At 30.2% G+C, this 20059-nt stretch overlaps 1 protein-coding gene across 5 annotated transcripts in view; it reads right to left on the reverse strand.

Annotated features, from left to right (window-relative positions):
• Positions 1 to 20059, reverse strand: part of LOC106687420 (uncharacterized) — a 60359-nt gene that overhangs the window by 20947 nt on the left and 19353 nt on the right. For 2 of the 5 annotated variants that reach the window (XM_067047793.1, XM_024363230.2), the window contains exons 4-5: positions 15670 to 15957; positions 14479 to 14658 (exon numbers count right to left, since the gene is read on the reverse strand). In XM_067047793.1, the coding sequence (XP_066903894.1) occupies positions 14479 to 14658; positions 15670 to 15957 (468 nt within the window). The other 3 variants (XM_024363229.2, XM_067047792.1, XM_014431300.3) reach the window with 3 other exon arrangements.

A 20059-nucleotide genomic window follows, 5' to 3' on the forward strand; every position in this document is an offset into this window, starting at 1 on the left:
TCCATTCGCCAGTCCTCATCCATTCTCTCCTTTAAACAACACCTATGCCTTCATTTATTGAATAACCAAACCTGCACATCTTTGTAAGCAAATAAATAGGCAGGTATTGATTAACATTATAAACAGTAGTAAAGCCAATATACCAATGTAATTTCATTCTACTATCTGAAAATTTGTAAACGCTCGCCAGATAAAAATCTCATTATATGAACCATGTATTTGTTCTTAGGGAACATATGTCCCAGAATAAAGTTATTTTTTCATTCATTCATTCATCACCAGAGAAAGAACAAGGCAGATTGAAAGGCTCCACAGCACTCTCAGTGACCACCTACAGGTGTATCAGTTGGAAAAGAGGCTAGAGCTGGATGAATTGATGGAACAAGCAATCATGGCATACAAAAATTCCATACACTCGGTCATAAGATTTTCCCCATTCGAGATTGTTTTTGGACAGCAGGGACGTAGTAGGAATTACCGAGATACAGCGATGGAAGAGAGCAATATCACCATTAATTCTATGGCACAGAGAAAGATGTGGGAAAAAGTCAAGAACTAAATTCAAGAGGAGAAACGCAGAAGAGTGGCAGAACACATCAGTGTCCATGATTTGATGTGCCAGCTTAAAATCGGGACGATAGTGTACCAGAAAGTGGGAACTAATAGGAGGAAAGAGCTGCAGAGGTATGAAGGCCCATTCAGATTGATCACCATTAGAGAGCATAAAGTCATCATCATTGAAAATGTAAAAGAACCAAGAAAGCGTAGAATGGTTAAAGCTTCTTGCAAATGTGGTGTGATAACAGACTGGAGAGCCCTCACCTTCCTTCTGGAGGGTAATATTGTAAAATTTGATTTTTTATTTATGTTTATTTTAGGGATTTGATAACAAGTTGTGATTGTAAATATCAGTTAAAATGTATTTTTTTCATCATTATTATTGTATTTGTATACCACTTTTATTGTCATTCTATTGTAATTTATTTGTATATGTCTTTTTTCTATTCTACATAATTGAGTTTACGAGGATTGCTCGTAAACTGGCAGGGGGAGTTATAGTCAGGTGTAACTCCAATATCACCTGATCTATCTGATCAGGTGATTTGAATGTAAATATAGAGCTGAACGGGACTCAATAAAGATCAGTCTTTGAGTTTACTTCAAGCGTTTCATTTCGCACTCCTCTTTCTCCTATTATTTTTAGTTCTCACTTCAGTAAAAGATAACTTATATATATAGTGGCAATGTTTCGTAACTTCATTGTTTGCATAGTCATGCCAATTGTCTATTATATTACAGTGCGTTCTAAATTGCTGTGATACAACTAGCTCTAGGATTGTGCCAGAAGTGCTGGCAATAAACAATAAAGTTGCAAAATGTCGCCACAATAGAGTTGTTTTATTGACTTATCCACAAGATCCAACAAAATATTTATATATAAATTATTTTTTCTCTAATAAAAAAAATATACCTACAAGTTAGCAATACATATACATATATTGATATCTTTTTTCTGGACTGTGGTAGGTATATATATATTTTTATGGGTCTTGAGGATCAGTCAATAATACAAATTTATTTAGGCGACATTTTGCAACTTTATTGTTTGCATAGTCATACTCTATGATGAAAAAAACAAAACAATTTTCTAGTATAAATACTTTCTTCAACTAATTACTATAAAACTACAAGTATGTAGTGTAATTTATGATTAATAACCATAACAATTAAAACATTGCTTAGTAAAAATATTACTTACAATATCTATAACTGTATGAATTGTGCCTTCAACCTAATGCAAGGCACTCCTTCACTCTTGAATCGCTGGTTTGATTGTAGTGTACTGTATAAAATAGTGATAAATAAAACATAATTAACTTAAACGAAAAGTCTATTGCATAAATTACAGTTAAAGTAGGGGGTGGCCGAAATAACAGGTATGTTAGTTAATTATGAATAATAAGTCTATGCATTTAATGACGCTGATGATGATGGTGTGAGTTAATCGATAGGTGTGGACTTACTCCATGGCTCGGTTATTCTCTCTTCATTCTTAGATTTCCTTACTCCCTCCTCCTCTGTTCTGGGAGGCACTTCAAGGTATCTCTATTCACTCATTTTTCAAGTAGAATATAGATGAAGAGAAATAAATGGCTGCCTCTGGCCAAGAGTTGCAAGCGAGCGTGAGTGCATTTGTTTTCTCGGCCACATGGTGTGCTGGTGTTACGATTAGCCATATGATTGTGGTTGTTTCAAGTCTTCCGTTTGAACGGAACAAACTGCCTTCCTAAATCCCCTCCAGATGATTTACTTGATAATATGATGATGGAGACTGGAGATGACTGTTGGTAGATTGAAATTTATAAGGAAAATATACAGTAAGGATTGCACTATGCACAGAGCATTAAAAATAAAGGAAAGGTACATTATGTATCATGAACAACAGGTTGTGGAATGGGAAATAGAAATATTTGCCTTTAGGGTTAGTGTGTGATACGGAATGGAATATGAAGAAAAAAAAAGAAAAGAAAATTGATTAATTGAGTGACCACTGAAGTAATAAGAATTTTAAATTTAAGAATATGCGATTGAATAAACATGTAATGATTGTAAAGATTATGAAATGAAGTAACTAACATTAACCCAATGAACATAACAATGAAACGAAGAAAACAGCAAACTTAAAAATTAGAAAAACAAAGAACAAGGAACATAAGAATGAATGAAATGAAATGAACTAACAATATATGTTAACCCTAACTATATTCGTAATATAGAGTAATTGTGATTCTTTCCTTGTCTCATAGAACAGTATGCTTCCTAAACATAATTGAAAAGGCAGTTGTTCTTGTTTGAAAGTAGCAAAACATCGCATAAATAAAGTTGTATTATTGACTGATGCTCAAGACAAAAAACAAACATTATGTACCTACAACAGTCAAGAAAAAAGTATTATATATATATATATATATATATATATATATATATGTGTGTATATATATACATGTATAGATAAAACAAACTAAGAAACAGTATAACAAGAAATTTAAGTAGATTCCAGATTATACTATGAGAAGATAAATTATAATGAATAAATTTAAACCTTTAACTGCTGAAGGCCACACGAAGTTAGTTTGGTACTAGGTGTGACAGGAAGAGACAGGGCTGGTGTACTGTAAGTGGGAGGTGATTTTGTGACCACTATTTGTCATTATTTTCTCTATAGATACAGAATTGCTTCTTCTTTTTTATTATTGATTTTTAAGAGTTTACCACCTTCGAATCGGACATGTCAGTGGTGCAGTTAAAAACTTTTCTTTTAATTAAAAAAAAAATGTATTTTAAAATGTTACTGTAATGTACTTGTAAGTAAAAATTATTTTTTAATAACAAAATTTTAATGGTTCTTTTTTGTGTGATGAATTTTGAAGATAAACCTAGAAACTATGCCTGGAAAAGCTGAATCAAATGGTATTTAATGATAGGTTTCAGATGTAAGAGTTTCTAAGAAAAACTTAATAGGCTACTTCTTTAATGGGATCAGTTTTAGAAGGTTACAGAACATAGTTAGATTTGATATATCAAAAGCAAAATATTTTAAAACACAGAGTAATGAAAAACTGCGCAGGTTAAGAAATATAAATATTATATATAAAACATATTTTTATTAATCAAGAAACATAAAAAAAGATATACAAAAAATAATACTAATGGAAAAATAAAACCATAAAATACTAATGAAACAGTTCAAATCATGAGTCAATTTCATTTAACATACATAAAATAAATCTGTACCACAACAACCCATGAAGGGTCAGGGGCTCAGTACTTTGTAAGGAAGTACTGTTAAGACCAATGGTTGTGGAAGGAGGTGAATTGATCAGAATCAGGCTCGACTGCCAGATTTTACTCCAATTAAGGCTGGATAGACCCCAGAGGCTCTCAAACCCACAGGGTTGACTCACAACTACAGTAACAGAATAATTAATAATTGTCTCAGCTGGATTTTAACCCAAGTCCTTGGAGTATTAGACTAATTAAATACTTCAGCTATAATCTAACGTTCTCTCTAAAGATAAAAATTAATATAGTTGAAACTCAGATAAGAGATTTCAAAAATAAATTGGAGAATTAAGTAAAAAAAAGTAATCGCAAGCTATCAAGATCATCAATATATATCGTTAAAAAAACATTGGTATATTAATATATCGTTTTTATTTTCCAACTCCAAACGCAGCTCACATACATAGAGCAGGAGCACTGGGGACAAGGAAACCGCATATATGCAGCTGAGGCCTTTAAAGGGGTAATTTAGTTTAAGGTAGCTATAAATTTTTCATTCTGACAATAATTTTGGAGATATTGATCAGAACCTGAAAATAGTGCCAACATTCAAGTGTTTTTTTGGTTGCTGTGTAACTCTTACAGGTCTTTCAAAGTCGCAAATTTGTTTTTTAAGATTGGTTCAGGTCTAAAAAACTTGTCCTTTTCCTTGGTCTGACCCCTTTTTTATGTCCACACTGACTGAACTAGGCCAGTAATTTCATTAAACTTTAATTCAATTTTATTCTTTTCACCACCATATTGAATCTGCTATTTATATTTTTAAGAAATCTAAGTTGAAATTCATAATCAAACTTCATAAACTATTAAAAGAAAATTTTGTTTGATTCCGAACAATGTCAAATTTTGGTTTCTACATTACAATTTAAGGTCATTGAGGTTGCTTGGAAAACCTTTATTAATAATAAAACCATCTACTAAACACATTCAGCACATCTATATCTGAATTAAATCAACTTCCCTCCTAAATGTTACATGTCAAACAAATAAAGAACAAAATTGTTTAAACATTCAATTTCTCTCAAGAATCTGTCATCATGACAAGGATTTCATTATCATTAGCCAGTGTAGGATACTCAAATTATGATAACAGATGCTTAAGGAAAACCAAATTCTCAAACGATTTTGTCTTTTTTTTTTCAATTCATTATATTTGCGAGAAATTCGTCAAAAACCATAAAAATTTGTTTGTAGCTTTCTGCAATTTAATGTAATTTGAAAAATAGTATCTTAACGAGAACCCTTAATTGAAATTACATCTTTCCAATGGAAATTCCACTAACAAAAGAAACTTTATTTGTCATAACTAAGACATTTTTTTTCAGCATACACATAGTGTAAATGTTGTTAAGTTTTATATTTTTGTTACGATTATTTAGTACTATATTTTCTTTATCAAAATCATATAATCTCATATTTCTTGACATTCAGTAAGAGCAATTTATTATTTACATGACAGTAATTAAACTTTCATGGCAGAATTCTGATTATTGTGGAATAATGTCATTGAGAATTAAATTGTTTTTGTTTCAGTATGTACCTAACGTAAACATTTGGGACATCAGGGCTTTCCATGACACCAATACTAACTGGAGATAGTTATATGTCCTGTTAGCGTTCTGAAGCAGGCAACTGATTGTTCCCAAGGTAATGAAATCTTCCTGAATAAAAAGAGGCAGTATCTAATATTAATATATTTTGTCAGGGGCCTACAGCTTGTAAAAGGTTTGTGCCAAAGGGAAAGGAATGGTTGTCGGTTAGTGGGTTCTATATTGTTCCTCTACTATTGTTTTCTGTCTCCTTAACCTCATCTGTTTCAAGACAGCTTGTAGAAGGAACTTTTCCCTTCAAATACTCAACATAAAGCACTGAAGACACCCTACATGCAATGGCCAACCACTCTCTTCTGGCCTACGATAGTTCTACTATGGAGAAAGGTTCAAGTTGTAGAGAACAGTTCAAGGTTCATAACTTGGAAGTTCCCGTTATAATTCTCAGGGCCTGATTTTGGTTTTTAGTAAGTTTTTGTAGGGATGTTTCTGATGCTATAATTTCCAATTCGCTCTCATATTCCATGATTGGAGGAGTATAAAATTTAAAAGGAAGGGCAAGAACATCTCCCAACACTCTCTCCAGTTTCAGTTAATCTCTTTAAAAAATGATCTTATTTGTGACTTATTCAATTTGTGTTCCAATTTGCTTATTCCAATTGAAGATCCAGAATTTTTCAGAATATGGGCCTCAAGTGGTTTGATATCACTGCTGGTAGCTGAAATAATAAGATCGTTAGCTTAGAGAAGACACATGATTCCAAGGATCAATTGAAGGAGTTCTACAATATTGTTTAACAGTACTGTAAAAAGTAGTTGATTTAGTGAAAAGCAGTCCCAGTGTTGTTTGTCTATATTTAAAGAAGGAGTTTCTGTATCTTAGTCTTATGATACGCTAGTACAAAAACAATGAAATACTCTAAAACAAGTTTCCTAAGATACTGAGTGTTTTTGTGAAAATGGACAAAATTGATTATCGAGGTGTCATTTACTATTTGTTTTTGAAAGGCAATAGGCCTATGCAAATCAAAGATGAGTTTGATTCTGTGTATGGGGACTCTGCACCATCATTTACCATAGTGAAATTTTGGGCAGCTGAATTTAACAATGGCCATAAGAGCTTGGGAGATGATGAACGTTTGGGACGTCCAAAAACTGCAACTACGAAAACATTATCAAAGTTCACCAAATGGTGCTAGACGACCACCGAATTAAAGTGAGAGAGATAACAGAGGTTATGAACATGTCAAAAGAACGTGTTTGTTACATATTAAATTAACATTTAGATACGAGAAAGCTGACGGTCCGTACGTTGGGTGCCGCATTTGCTCACATTAGACATACAGTCCACAATTAAAAATACAGTCCATACAGTGGACTGCAAAGGGGGAACCGGCTTCAAAAAAAGCAAAAACTGTTTTCTCGGCTGGGAAAGTGATGGCGACTGTTTTTTGGGATAGTCATGGAGTTATTTTAATCTACGATCTTCGAAAAGGAAAAACCATTACAGGAGCATACTAAGCATCATTACTTGACAAGCTGAAGGCAGAACTTGCGAGAAATGGCCACATTTGCTGAAAAAGAAAATCCTGTTTTACCAAGACAACGCACTGTCTCAAACCTCAACGGTTGGGATGGCGAAAATCCATGAATTATGGTTTAAACTGCTTGACCATCTGCCTTACTCACCAGATCTAGCCTCAAGTGACTTCTTTTTGTTTCCTCATCTAAAAATTGTGCTTAGAGGACAGAGAGTTTTGTAAAATGAAGAGGCAATAACCTTCGTAAACAATTATTTTTCAGAGAAAAACACCGAGTACTTTTTAGACGGGTTACAGAGATTTGAGCATCGCTGGGAAAAGTGTGTAGAGTTGCAAGGAGACTATGTTAAAAAAATAAAAAACAAATTTCAGAAAAAATGTCTTGTATTTTTGTTAGGTTGGAAACTTTTCAGACCAACCTCGTATATGCTAATTAATTTGGTAATGTTAGGCAAAAATTAATGCCAATTAAAATTAATTTCCAATAACTATAAACTGAAATAAAATAAAATTTCTTTTTATTACTTTATTATTTACTATTTTGTTATCAGCTTTACCTTTGGAACTTTTAAGGTTAATATCCCAAATCTTGTAAATTAATTTTTTTTACTAAAAATTTTCCAGGAATATTTTAAATACCTTATTTTTTACAATATATAATCTATTTGTATCAGTTATTCTTATTGATTTATTTATATAATTATTAATTACATTATATTTCATATGATAAGAGTGGCAAGAATATTAATTCAATATCACATTACTACTTGTTACTTTCTTTGTCTATTCTGTCATTATGCCCTTACCTTGCCTTTTCATCAGCATGTCTAAGAATCTTAATTTTCTAATTTCATTGCAAACTTTAGCCTGTCATGGTGACTGTTTAATTCTTCCAGTAATTCATTAACATTATCTTTCTTCATTATACAAAAAATATCATCAATGTATTTGAACATGACTATCACTTTAATTCCTAATTTTGAGAGATCATCTTTTATCAGATCATTAAGGACTAATCCTGCTAGTGATACTGATACATTTCTCCCATGGGAACTCCAAAAAGCTGCCTGTATCCCCTGTATATTATAGTACCTTTGTACTAAAAAATTTTCACAACACATTTTTAGTTCCCTCTAGAATAAATTTTTTATTTTTTATATTAGTGTTTAATTTGATTTCCTCCCATTTTTCATTACAGTTGAAATAAGTAAATTATATCTCTGACCTGAGTGTAAGGAAGGTTACAAATATTGTTGTGATAACAAAGTATAATAGTGTTAAATTGATTGTAATTAAAAGTTTTAATATTAATGTTTTATTGTGTCATAGGGTAATTTTGGCTAAAATTGGTGACCTGGGCAGAATAGGCAGTGATATGTTTTTAAATTATTTAGGTAGTGTAAGTTTGTATTTAAGGCATGCTATTAGTTAATAATAATGTTGTTTGTTAAAATTCAATGTATAATAAATACTGTTTTGGGATAGATTGTTCTTGAGGATGCCCGAATAGGCTGAAACATTGGAATTTTTTAAGAAATGAAGAGTGTTTGAGACTTAAATTGGATACAATTTATTTTATTTAAACAATTAACTTTTAATATTTACCAAAATGCATAAATCTTACAGATTAATTTAAATTTAATTTAAACAAAATCATTGGAAGTTTTATTTTTTAATGAAAAATACCATATATTTGGATTTGATTGTGAAGTCGATTCTTAAATTCAACCCCTGGTGATCACTGAACTAAAAAATTCCCATACCAAATGGAACATGAAATGACTATCAGTGTGAAATTTGGAGATTTTCAGGAATGATGCATCACTAGAATGCCATGGTCCTAAGCTTGATCAAGCCAGGTCAATACGCTTGTTATGTAGATGAATCACCATATATAATCAAAAATTGGTATGATGGAAAAGAGTTATCGTCAGTGGGGGCCTTAAAATGATTTCTTCAACTTAAAGCACTTCTGGCAGTACAATTTTCTCTTTCATAATATTGTTTGTTAAAAATCAATGTCTAATAAAACTATTTTGTGATAGATTGTCCTTGAGGATGGCCGAATTGGCCGGAATGTTGGACTTTTAAAGAAATAAAGAGTGTTTTAAGACTTAAATTGGATACAATTTATTTAATTTAAATAATAATAACCAGTCTCAAGAAAGTGAAAAGATTATATATAAATTAAAAGTTAATTCATGACTAATAGTTATTTGAAATAAAAGTTAGGTGTCTAACTTAAAATTAACTGATTATTTGTTTCAATGAGAACAAATAACTACTACTTTTGAGCAATCTTTTTTAGGTCATAAATATCTCTTTTGTTTTTCTGCACAAAATAAAACTCAAGACACTTGATTTTAAAATTCAAACCAGCGAGTTGGGAGTGATTTAATGGAATTGAGCATAAGAAAAGCAATAAAAAATGCCTATTTAATCACTTTTTGATTACACTACTTTCCCTAATCCAAATTGATTAAAAAAGGGGGTTTCAATAGAATTATATTAAAAACATAATTACAATAGATAATCATTGATCAGAAATTTTCCTCTTATATCCTGTGGACAAGTGAATGAATTTTCTTAATGTTTCAACCGATTTTCAGATAATTTAGGACTAGGCTAAAAGGAAATGAGATTGAAAATTTTCCAACTTTTCATTGATTTTATCTCTTATATTTCATGAATGAGTGAGTGGATTTCTTGTTGTTCAAACAATCTTTTGACTTATTTGATTTTCCTCTTACATATCATAGACAGCTGAATACAATTTCATTGTTGAAATGATTTCACAAAAATTGTTTGGATTTTTGCGGTTCAAACTATTTCCTAAATATTCAGATATAGAATTAATGAAAAACGAAAGTGCATTTTCTAAATTTTTAAACACTTTTCCTCATATACCTCTTAAATGGGTGAATTCATTTTTGTTCTGGATTCAGAAAATATAAAAGGAAAAGCGAACATTGTCTAAAAAAGAAAAAAGTTAAACAGCTAATAATAAATAAATCAGCCCAAGAAAAATTTTACATTCCTTTTCCATTTATTCTATCTTTACATAGTTGGAAAATTGTTTGAACCATGATAAACCTTTCACCTGCTTATGAAAAATAAGAGGAAAAGTGAATAAAAAGTCAGGTAATTTTTGGAAGAATGTTTGATTGACAATGTGTAATTAATAAAAGGAAGACAGTCCCAGTGTGGTAAAAAATAATTCAAAGAGTAAAAATTATGAGATGATAGTTGACCGTGGATAATATATATATGATGAAAAGATGGTTGGCGGTGAGGTCAAAGAAAAACATAAATAAGTTAAAAACTTATTTATTAGTGCCAACTTTTCGGCCAGAATTTCTAGCCTTCATCAAGGCTAAGAAAAAAACAACAAGATAACAACCAATGAATGAAGGATATATAGAATGATTAGAAAATTACTAACATAAGGATATATAAATAGTATTAACAGACATGAATAGTTCAAGTGTTATAAAAGGATGAAGGATGTATGAGAAGAGTAATATTAAAATTAAGTAAGAGGAAAGAACAATTAATAAAATAAATATGAATATCTAGTAAGTAAAAATTTGTTTTTTCTTTAATTTTTAAATTAGTATTATTAAATTAAAATATTCATATTTCTTTTTCATTATATAACTTTATATTTTTATTTCTTTAATCCTATTATTTTACTTGGATACTTACTTACCTCTATATATATTTTATTTCCCACTTCTTTCATTACTTTATTTTTAACAATTTTCATTTTGTATTTATATTTACTTAATAGATTTTCATATTAATTTTATTAATTGTTCTTTCCATTTATTAATTGCCCTATGTTTTGCCCCACGTGGTGGGGCTTCATCAGGACTAAAAAGATACAAACACTTGAATGGGATAAAAATAAATGAACCATGTAAATTAATACTTCTTTATAGATGTACCTCATTTTCCCCTTAGTTCAGAGGATAAGATGGAAAAAGGGAATAAGAGTAAAATCAAGAATATAGGAAGATGATGGACAAGATAGGAAGCATACCTTACAGATAGGGATGTAGCGGTTGGGGTGCAGGTCCCAGTGTGCTCGGTTCGGAATATTGTGGTTTCGATTCCTACCAGGGGCAGTTAAGATTCATTTTTCGGCGGTCCTGAAGAATGAATCTTGACACTCTCACCTTGGTTAGTACGCGGCCGCAACTTAGGTAGTTGCCAGGGGTTGGCAAAAAGGACCACTAGGCCCATTTACTGGACTTGTTCCCCCCACCAAATACCAACACCAATACCTTTCAGATGGCAAGCGAGCAAGTAAATGAGTTGACAGGTAAGGGTGAGAGTGGTGGGGTGATTGGCGGTTGGTGGTTAAAAATACGTTTCATTTGAAAATAATATATATTATATATAAAAAATAAACATAAAATGATAATATACATAATATGGAGGAGAAATATTGGGGAAAAAAAGTTTTTAGCACAAAGTAAGAAATAAAATTATAAGATTGGATAAAATAAATATAATATAGGGGAAAAAAACAAAATATACAAGATAAATAGAGGTACAAAAGTGTAAATTATATAATAGAAACATTAATATAAAGTAATGAATGTAAGTATAATAAGGTGGAGGTAACATATGAGTATAAAGTGCAGATTAAATATATATCAATGAAATAAAAGGATGGATAGTAAAATATAAAGAAAGAAAAGTAAGTATAGGAGGGGGTTTAAAAAAAAAATAAAAACAAATAAAAGATATGGAAGAAGAAAGATATGGATAAACTTCTGAAATGCAGAACATAAAATAAAAGATGAATTATGGAGGTTTAATAATTAATAATAATTACAATACATATCAAAAATATAGTTTGATAAAACCAATTCAAATTTCACTATAATTTGATACATATTTAAAATGCAAAATTTATGTTCTAAACCATAATTAAATTTTTTAATACTTATGAATATACAAAGAAATTTAAATAAGAGATAAAAATAGTAGCTGTTACTTGCCACGACTGTTATAATAACCAAATTTACTAATAATTGTAGTCTTAACAAAAAAAAAATAATAATAAAAAAAAAGTAAAAAAAAAAATAAATAAAAAATAAATGAAATCCGATAAAACATTTACAAGTTTTTTTATAAGAACTCCAACACCTTGTGAACCTTTTAGACAATTAAAGAGACACATTATAAAGAGAAAAAAATATATCTTTACAATCATGGATTATTTTATTAAGAACTTGTTTCAAACATATTCTGAGAATAATTTTGGTAAATAAAATAATGAATTCTTTAGGAATGTCTTCAAGCACCTTCCCTTGACCAACAACAACGCAGTTAGACAATGGACTAAAACTAAACATAGACTAATACAAGAGAAAAAGAAAAAAATTAAGTTATAATAACAAAAAAAAAAAACAGTACTGCTCAAGGCTATACTGACTAGTGGATTAGCAAACAAATTCTTATTTGACAATTATAGAAACTATAAATATTATGAATTTTCAAAAAAAAAGATTGTTGAATAAAAAAAAATGACTTTGAATGTAGTAAATGATATAATCTATGCCAGCATGCTCTGCTGTGGTGTAAGGAATGGAATGCGACCCCTTCATCTGGCTACCACCAACCAGGTGCCATGCCACATTAATTTAATATTTAAGAATACCTTTAAGGCCTTGTTAAAATCCTATTTTCAAGTAACATTATTGTTTAGACCAAATTTAAATTTAAATAAAATGAGTCAATTCCTATAAATGTCTTACTAAAACTGAAAAGTTTAAATAAGAGTTTAATAAGTTTAAATAAGTTTTAAAATAGTTTTGAAAAGCTTAATGAATTTATTTTTTACTTCCCCAGTAATGTAAGATTTAATTGGAGAAATTAATTCTGGCATACACTTATAATCATCATTTTGTGTACAATCGTCTTTAAATTTTATTTTATGAATAGTTCCCTTATTTAATAATGTTTCTCGGATTATCTCCCTGTAAAATGTAACATTATGATTCCCTTGACTCAAAGGTTCTATGACATATTTATGTTTTGAATTTAAATCCACTAACTGATTTTTTTGGTTTGTTTTCTTCCACAGTGCATTCAATCATTTTTTCGGACAATTCAGACATTTGCTGTATTAAAATAGTTTCCATTAAACAACTTTCTTTTAACTCTATTTTATTTGGGGGGATCACTTCGACCTCCAAGTCTATCTCACCTCGTGTGCGGAGGGAGGTTCTATGTGGAAATATTCGACTAAGACGCACATGACGAATCTCTCTCGCTTCGACTTCATACCAATTTCATCTCACTCCGTGTGCGGATCCCAACTTAAACCCTATTCAAGTATTCTGGTGGGGGAATCGCTTCGATTCCATCAAGCCTCGTGTGTGGAGGTTCTATGTGAAATTGTTCGACTAGAACACAAATGACAAATCTCTCTCAATTTGACTTCAAGCCGATTTCATCTCACTTCTAGTTTGGATCCCTATTGAAGTAGTGTGGTAGGAAATCGCTTCAACTTCGAAGCATCGAGGGTGGTACATGGTGCAGCAGAGAATGGCCACCTTTCTCTGTTCAGCAGCAGCGACACACCATTCATCAGGTGACCCACTACATATGGGACAGACAGCGAGCACCCAGTAACACAGGTTAGATCTTTCCTACTAACCTAAATAGCGACCCTCATCACATCTCACCCATAGATCACTTCCCCCATGTCAAAATTTACTTACCAATCTAACCTTATTGTATTATTTTCGGCCTCCCCCTTTCACCAGTTATTTAATTTTATTAATTTTCTCAATATCACTTTTCTAATTAAACCCCTTCTGATATATTACCCAGACCTGGATCTAATTCCTTCATAAATTAAAAATTTGAGGAAGGTCCAGTCAAAACAAGTCAAATAAATCAGATTTATTTCTTAAGAAAAATAAAAAATGATACTTAAATTATTAAAATAAAAATCTAGGCATAATTTGACCTTGTCCTTAGAGAAAAATAAATCTCTAATTCAATCTCTGATGATCACATCAGAGGCCATCTTAAGAAAAGCCTTGAAATACCTTCTTTTCATTCCCACTCATGCATATTCTCAGCAAGCAACTCTGTTCAGTGGTATGGAACAATTTTACGTTGACCATCAAAATATCATAATTAATAAAACTCTGGAGAAACTACTTTTATCAACTTATAATAAGATTGTTTAATAATAATTAATTAGTATTTTATTTTTATTGCATCGATTGTAAGTGAAATTATAATTTCAAAATTTATTTGTCCCTCAAGAATTGTCCAAATGGGGATGCAAGTTTGTAAGAATGATTATTAAGAAAATAATAAACTAAATAAATTACATCATAATTTTTTTACTAATACTTTATTGGTGATAATTTAGAATTAAATATATTATAAGCAGGATTTATAAGAAAACCAAGCAGCAATAACAAAATAAAGCTTGAATAGTAAGATTCAAGAGAAGGAAAAATCTCATTAAGAAAAAAACAAAACAATATTAGAAAAAAGAAAAAATTAAATACCTTCCGAAAAGTCTTCAAACAATGGAAGATCACTGGCTTCCACTAATTCTCTTCGATGAGGGTTATCAGATCGAATCAGGAGTAATATTCCAGTTCGATGAGGGGAAGGGATCTTAATATGTTTCATTTCATCTTCTGATTTTCCAGTAATTCCTTCTCTGATGACATTAACAATTTGACCTTAACATTAACAGATTAAATTATAAATTAACAAGACTTTTAGGAAGAGAATCTTTGACACTAATTTCTTAAAGCAATATAATGTATATTAACTAAAATGACTGAAAATGAATAAAAGAATCATTATTCACGGAATTCATTGATATTCAACACCATTTTTAGAACGTAAATATGGTTATTAAATAAAAGTTTAAGAATTGATAAAAGACACATGTTATTGCATATTTAATTTATTAACTATCCATAGAATAATTGTAATAATAAAGGTTTAAATCTTGTAGAGGATTGGTATTACAATTAAATCACTAAATACTGAGTGGAAAATCCTACACTAAATACCAAATGGGTATCTTAAAGTTCAAACATATTTATGGGTTGAAAAATAAATAAAACGTTATTGTATTTTTTAGTGACATAACTTTATAAACTGAAAGTAATATTATCCTTCAGAATCCCCTTCAAAAAAGAACGCCTGAGGTCTGTTTTCTTGGCATTGACCAACAGATGTGACAATTAACATCAGGCAGAAATTAAGTTCTTTTTTGAAGGGGATTCTGAAGGATGATATTACTTGACTTTCAGTTTATAAAGTTATGTCACTAAAAAATACAATAACATTTTTATTTTTTTCAATCCATAAATATGTTTGAACTTTAAGATACCCACTTAGTATTTAGTGTAGGATTTTCCACTCAGTATTCAGTGATTTAATTATAATACCAATCCTCTACAAGATTCAAACCTTTATTATTACAATTATTCTATGCATAGTTAATAATTAAATATGTAATAACTTTAATAGCATGTGTCTTTTATCAATTCTTAAACTTTTATTTAATAACCATATTTATGTTCTAGTAGCATGACATAAGGCTCTTTTTACAAACAAGAAAAAGAATTTTGAGCAGAATTGGGCTCATGGTAAAGAGTTGTCATTATAGATAGATAAGAAAAAAATAGTTTATAATACATATACATATATACATACATATATATATATATATATATTACCGAGCACATTAAACTTTTTCCAAGAATGATCAGGAGGAGTCATTAGTTGAGTCAGATCACTTTCAGGTGTCCATCGACTCATAACTTCATCTCTGGAAATCAACACCTCTGAAGAATTATTTAATAATTTTAAAATGGTTTCTTCGGAAACACAGTCAAATTGAGAAAATAAATGGATGCCTTTCTGGCCAACACCATGAACTATTTGAAAGTGCCATGATGTATTCACTGTACTGCCACAGTCATCTTCAGTTAAATGAAAATTCATGCTAAGAATTGGAACAACATCTGAAATAAAATAAAAATTAAATAACAGTTAATAAGTATAAAATAGTTCATTATGAGCTAGACAATCCACAAAACTACACTATGATTACTTCCATTGGGTCATTAAAAATTAATTCTGAATGAAATAATTTCTAATTACAGAGATATACAGTAGTAGACCATTGATGAAATACAGGAGATAGTGAAATAAGTTATTAATGTTAACCATTTTTGTTTCAACATTTTATTTTTCTTATAAGTCCGACGTTTCGGCCAATCCGGCCATCCTCAGGGACATCTTAATATAATTTTGTAACTAAAATATTTAAACACTCAACTTCATGCAGGCTATTCTGCCCAGGTCACAACAACAATTCCTATTTAGTCAACTTTTACATTAAAACCAAAATTAAATTCCATTTATCACAGTCACCATTTGTCCACCTTGGAAGGTTACAAGTAAGGTTGTGATAAAGTTTTAACAAGTGACTGTGATAAATGGAATTTAATTTTGGTTTTAATGTAAAAGTTGACTAATTAGAAATTGTTGTTGTGATCTGGGCAGAATAGCCTGCATGAAGTTGATTGTTTAAATATTTTAGTCACAAAATTGTATTAAGATGCCCCTGAGGATGGCCGGATTGGCCAAAACGTCGGACTTATAAGAAAAATAAAATGTTTTGAGACAAAAATGGATAAAATTTGAATTATTTATTTAAACAAAATTAACCAGTCCCAAGAAAGTGTAAAGATTATAAATATAATAAGTTATTAATGTTTATGTGCGCCCATGTTTTATTTTATATTTCAGCCCATCTTCTTGTCTAAGAAACTAAGATACAACAATTATAATTACAATGAGGATATATAAAGTAAAATCACACAGGAAAATATAATTATACTAAGAGAATATAATTATTACTAGTTGACTGTATCAAATGATATTAGGAAGATGATTCGGCTGGAGGTCAAGAAAGGTACATAAATAGCAGAAAAACTATTTATTAGTAACCAGCATTTCACTTCACTTTGCAGGACTAAATTAGGACAAAATACAAACATTGTAAGATTGATAAAACTATAAATACATACAATAAGTCGGAGTCAGATTAGAAGTGAACTATTGAGCTGACGAAGTCGGATGAGAAGTGAAGTTAAAATAAAATGAGTTTTACTTATTTGTGTTTGTAATTATTGACTGCACCCTGACCATCTTCTTCTCATATAAGAATATATAGAAAGTAATAGAAAAGATAACATATGAAAAAATTGATGTAAAAGAGGAAAATGTACTAAACTGAAAACAAACATAGTAATGAGTGGTAGAATCGCAAATGTATTACTTGACTAATGAATAGTGAAATAATAATAAGCAGAAGTGATAACAAATATCGTACAATCAAAATAAAGAGTGAGGAAGAAAATTAGTACTATGAAAGGTGCAATAAAAAATCAAATGAATAAATAAATGTAGGTTAATGGATAAATAAAGGAATAATGTAGAACAATAAAATAGGAATAGATATGTTTCTCACCTATGTCCAGAAAGGAGAATTTCGGACAGAGAGATTCTAGTGGGAGGTAGGATCATCTAATGGAAATTTGTGGTTGAAAAAATAAATGTGTGCAATAATAACAAGGTAAAATAATTGTATTAGAATATATATATTTTTTTCTTTCACTATCTCCTTGTTGCTGTTAAGCATGGAGTAGTCTCAGTCCATTTCTTATATGTCTCTCTAACCAGAGTTGATCTAATAAGTAACTGCATTCCTTTCCAAGTATGTATATATAGTCATTATAGATAAGCTTTGGCCTGCCAACAGGGTATTTACCTATGGATGGGCTTTGTTTCCATCAGCCGACGGGCCTTCCGAACATCCCTAATCCAATAAACATGCCCATACCATTTTGGCTTTCAGTTCCTTTGGAAAATGAAACTTTCAGTTCCATTGGACTTCTATAAAAGATCTCACTCCTAATGTGGCTCGGATACTGTCAGTTCTTACACAGTCCCACACAGGTTTTTCCTGTCACTTTTCTTCAATATTGCATTTAGGTTGCCAAAAATTGGCTTGCATGTTTCTTAAGAATTATCCAGCTTTCTGACCCATAAAAAATAATACTGACTTAAACAGGTTTATTTTTGTTAGCCTATCAGAACTGAAGATATTTGGAAGAATGTACCACTTACTTTTCTTATTCGGTTCAAAATCTCATGGTCAATTCTTCCTGTCTCTACTTATGACTACCTGGATAATAAAAGCTTTTCACCATTAAAAGGTTCTGTCCAATGCAATAATTACAAGCTGTTGTTCTGATCTTCCAATATGCATGATTTTACTCTTTCATGGATTTTTACTCAATCCTTTCCTTTTGAATTCTTTAGACCATTCCATTGACAACTTCTTGTAGTCATTCAGGACCATCTGCAATCATCACTATGTTATCACCAGTAGTGGGGGCATGTTCCAGTATCCTACAGTTCTTGCAGGAATACAGTTTATGTCCTGTTAATTTTACTATTTCAACTATGGTCTATATGGTAATTTTATTAATTCTACAGTTTCATCGCCATTGTATGTTTACCTGTTAATTTTTCTATTCCTTCTATGCATATCTGTTTGTTTTATTAATCCTACTGTATTATTTCCATTATATGACTATATCTTAATTTTATTATTTCTATGTCATCATAATCCTTATTTTTTTATAAGCTCCACATTTATTTAATTATTTTACTTTTTAGACTGTATGTATATTCTGTCATCTTATAATAAAAAATAAACTATAGTAAAATAACTCATTACTCAAGTAATAAATTTGCAATTCTACCAATCATCACTGTACTCCTTTTCAGTTCATATATATTTGTAATTTACTAAGTTTTCCTATTTTATGTCAGTTTTTTCATAAATAATCTTTTCTACAACTTTCTTTGTATACTCTTATAGCTTTATCATATGTTACCATTTTATTCTCCTTTAGCCCTGATAAATGTATCTTGGAAAAGAACTGGAGTAATAAAGAAATAATAAAATATACCATACTATATGAAACATTTATTAAGCAATGAACAAATTATTTAAATAAACAACTAATAGTGAATCCTTATATCTCTTAATAAACCCATTTATTATTATTTCTCTCTTTTAAGCAAATTAAAATATAATGTATGACAATAATCTTTAATTGTAAACAAACTACAGTGTAATCTAGGTAATTCGAACTTCGGTACTTCGAACACTTCAGTAATCCGAATTGGCATAAAACAAAAATCCTTACGACATTGAAAAATTTGAATCTCAAAGATTTTGTTATTCTCAGCTTAAGCTTGGGCTGAACAATAAAAGACCATATGCACATCATAGAATCCATAATTGGGGAAAGTAAACATTCATGAAGTATCAACAGACAATAATGACGAACAAACCGACAGATGATTTTGACCTTGATTAAAAGTGTAAACCCTAATGATTCAGTGAATGATACAGATGTTAATGAATGGATTGAAGGTCATGAGTAGAATGATTTCACATTTAAAACTGATTACAAAATCATATGGAGTGTAATAGAAGTCTCAACCAATGAAGAAGAAGGTAAAAGACAAGTTGAGGAACCAACAACAATAAAGCATGAAGAAGCAGTGTCTCACTTCAATCAATGTCTGAAGTGGGAAACAGAGAGTGATATACCATGGCAGCAAGTCTTTTTCTTATGTCTGAGAGAAAAAGCAGTGAAGAAGTTTCTGCAGAAGTCTCAGAAAAAAAATAAACAAATAAATAATAACTGACTTCTTTAAAAAAGATTAATTTTTTAAAACTTCAAATTATCTAATTTCCAATAAAATATTCAAAAAATTAAATAAATAAAAATAGTTATGCATATTCATATTTTTAAATTCTTTTACACTATTTTTCCTAATACTTTCAGTAATCTGAACGTCCCCATGCAGCAATTGATTCGGATCACAGAGATTACACTGTATTGTGATGTTACATTTTGGAATACTCCAAATATCTTTAATAAATAATTAATTTTATAAAATTCCATCTACTACTCTTGAGCATGCCTAAACTAATATTTTTCTTGACATTAAAAATTCAAAAATTATTTTAAAAAC

This window comes from Halyomorpha halys, unplaced genomic scaffold (genome assembly GCF_000696795.3).
Source record: "Halyomorpha halys isolate HHAL.00 unplaced genomic scaffold, Hhal_1.1 Scaffold962.1, whole genome shotgun sequence".
Taxonomy (NCBI): Eukaryota; Metazoa; Arthropoda; class Insecta; order Hemiptera; family Pentatomidae; genus Halyomorpha; species Halyomorpha halys.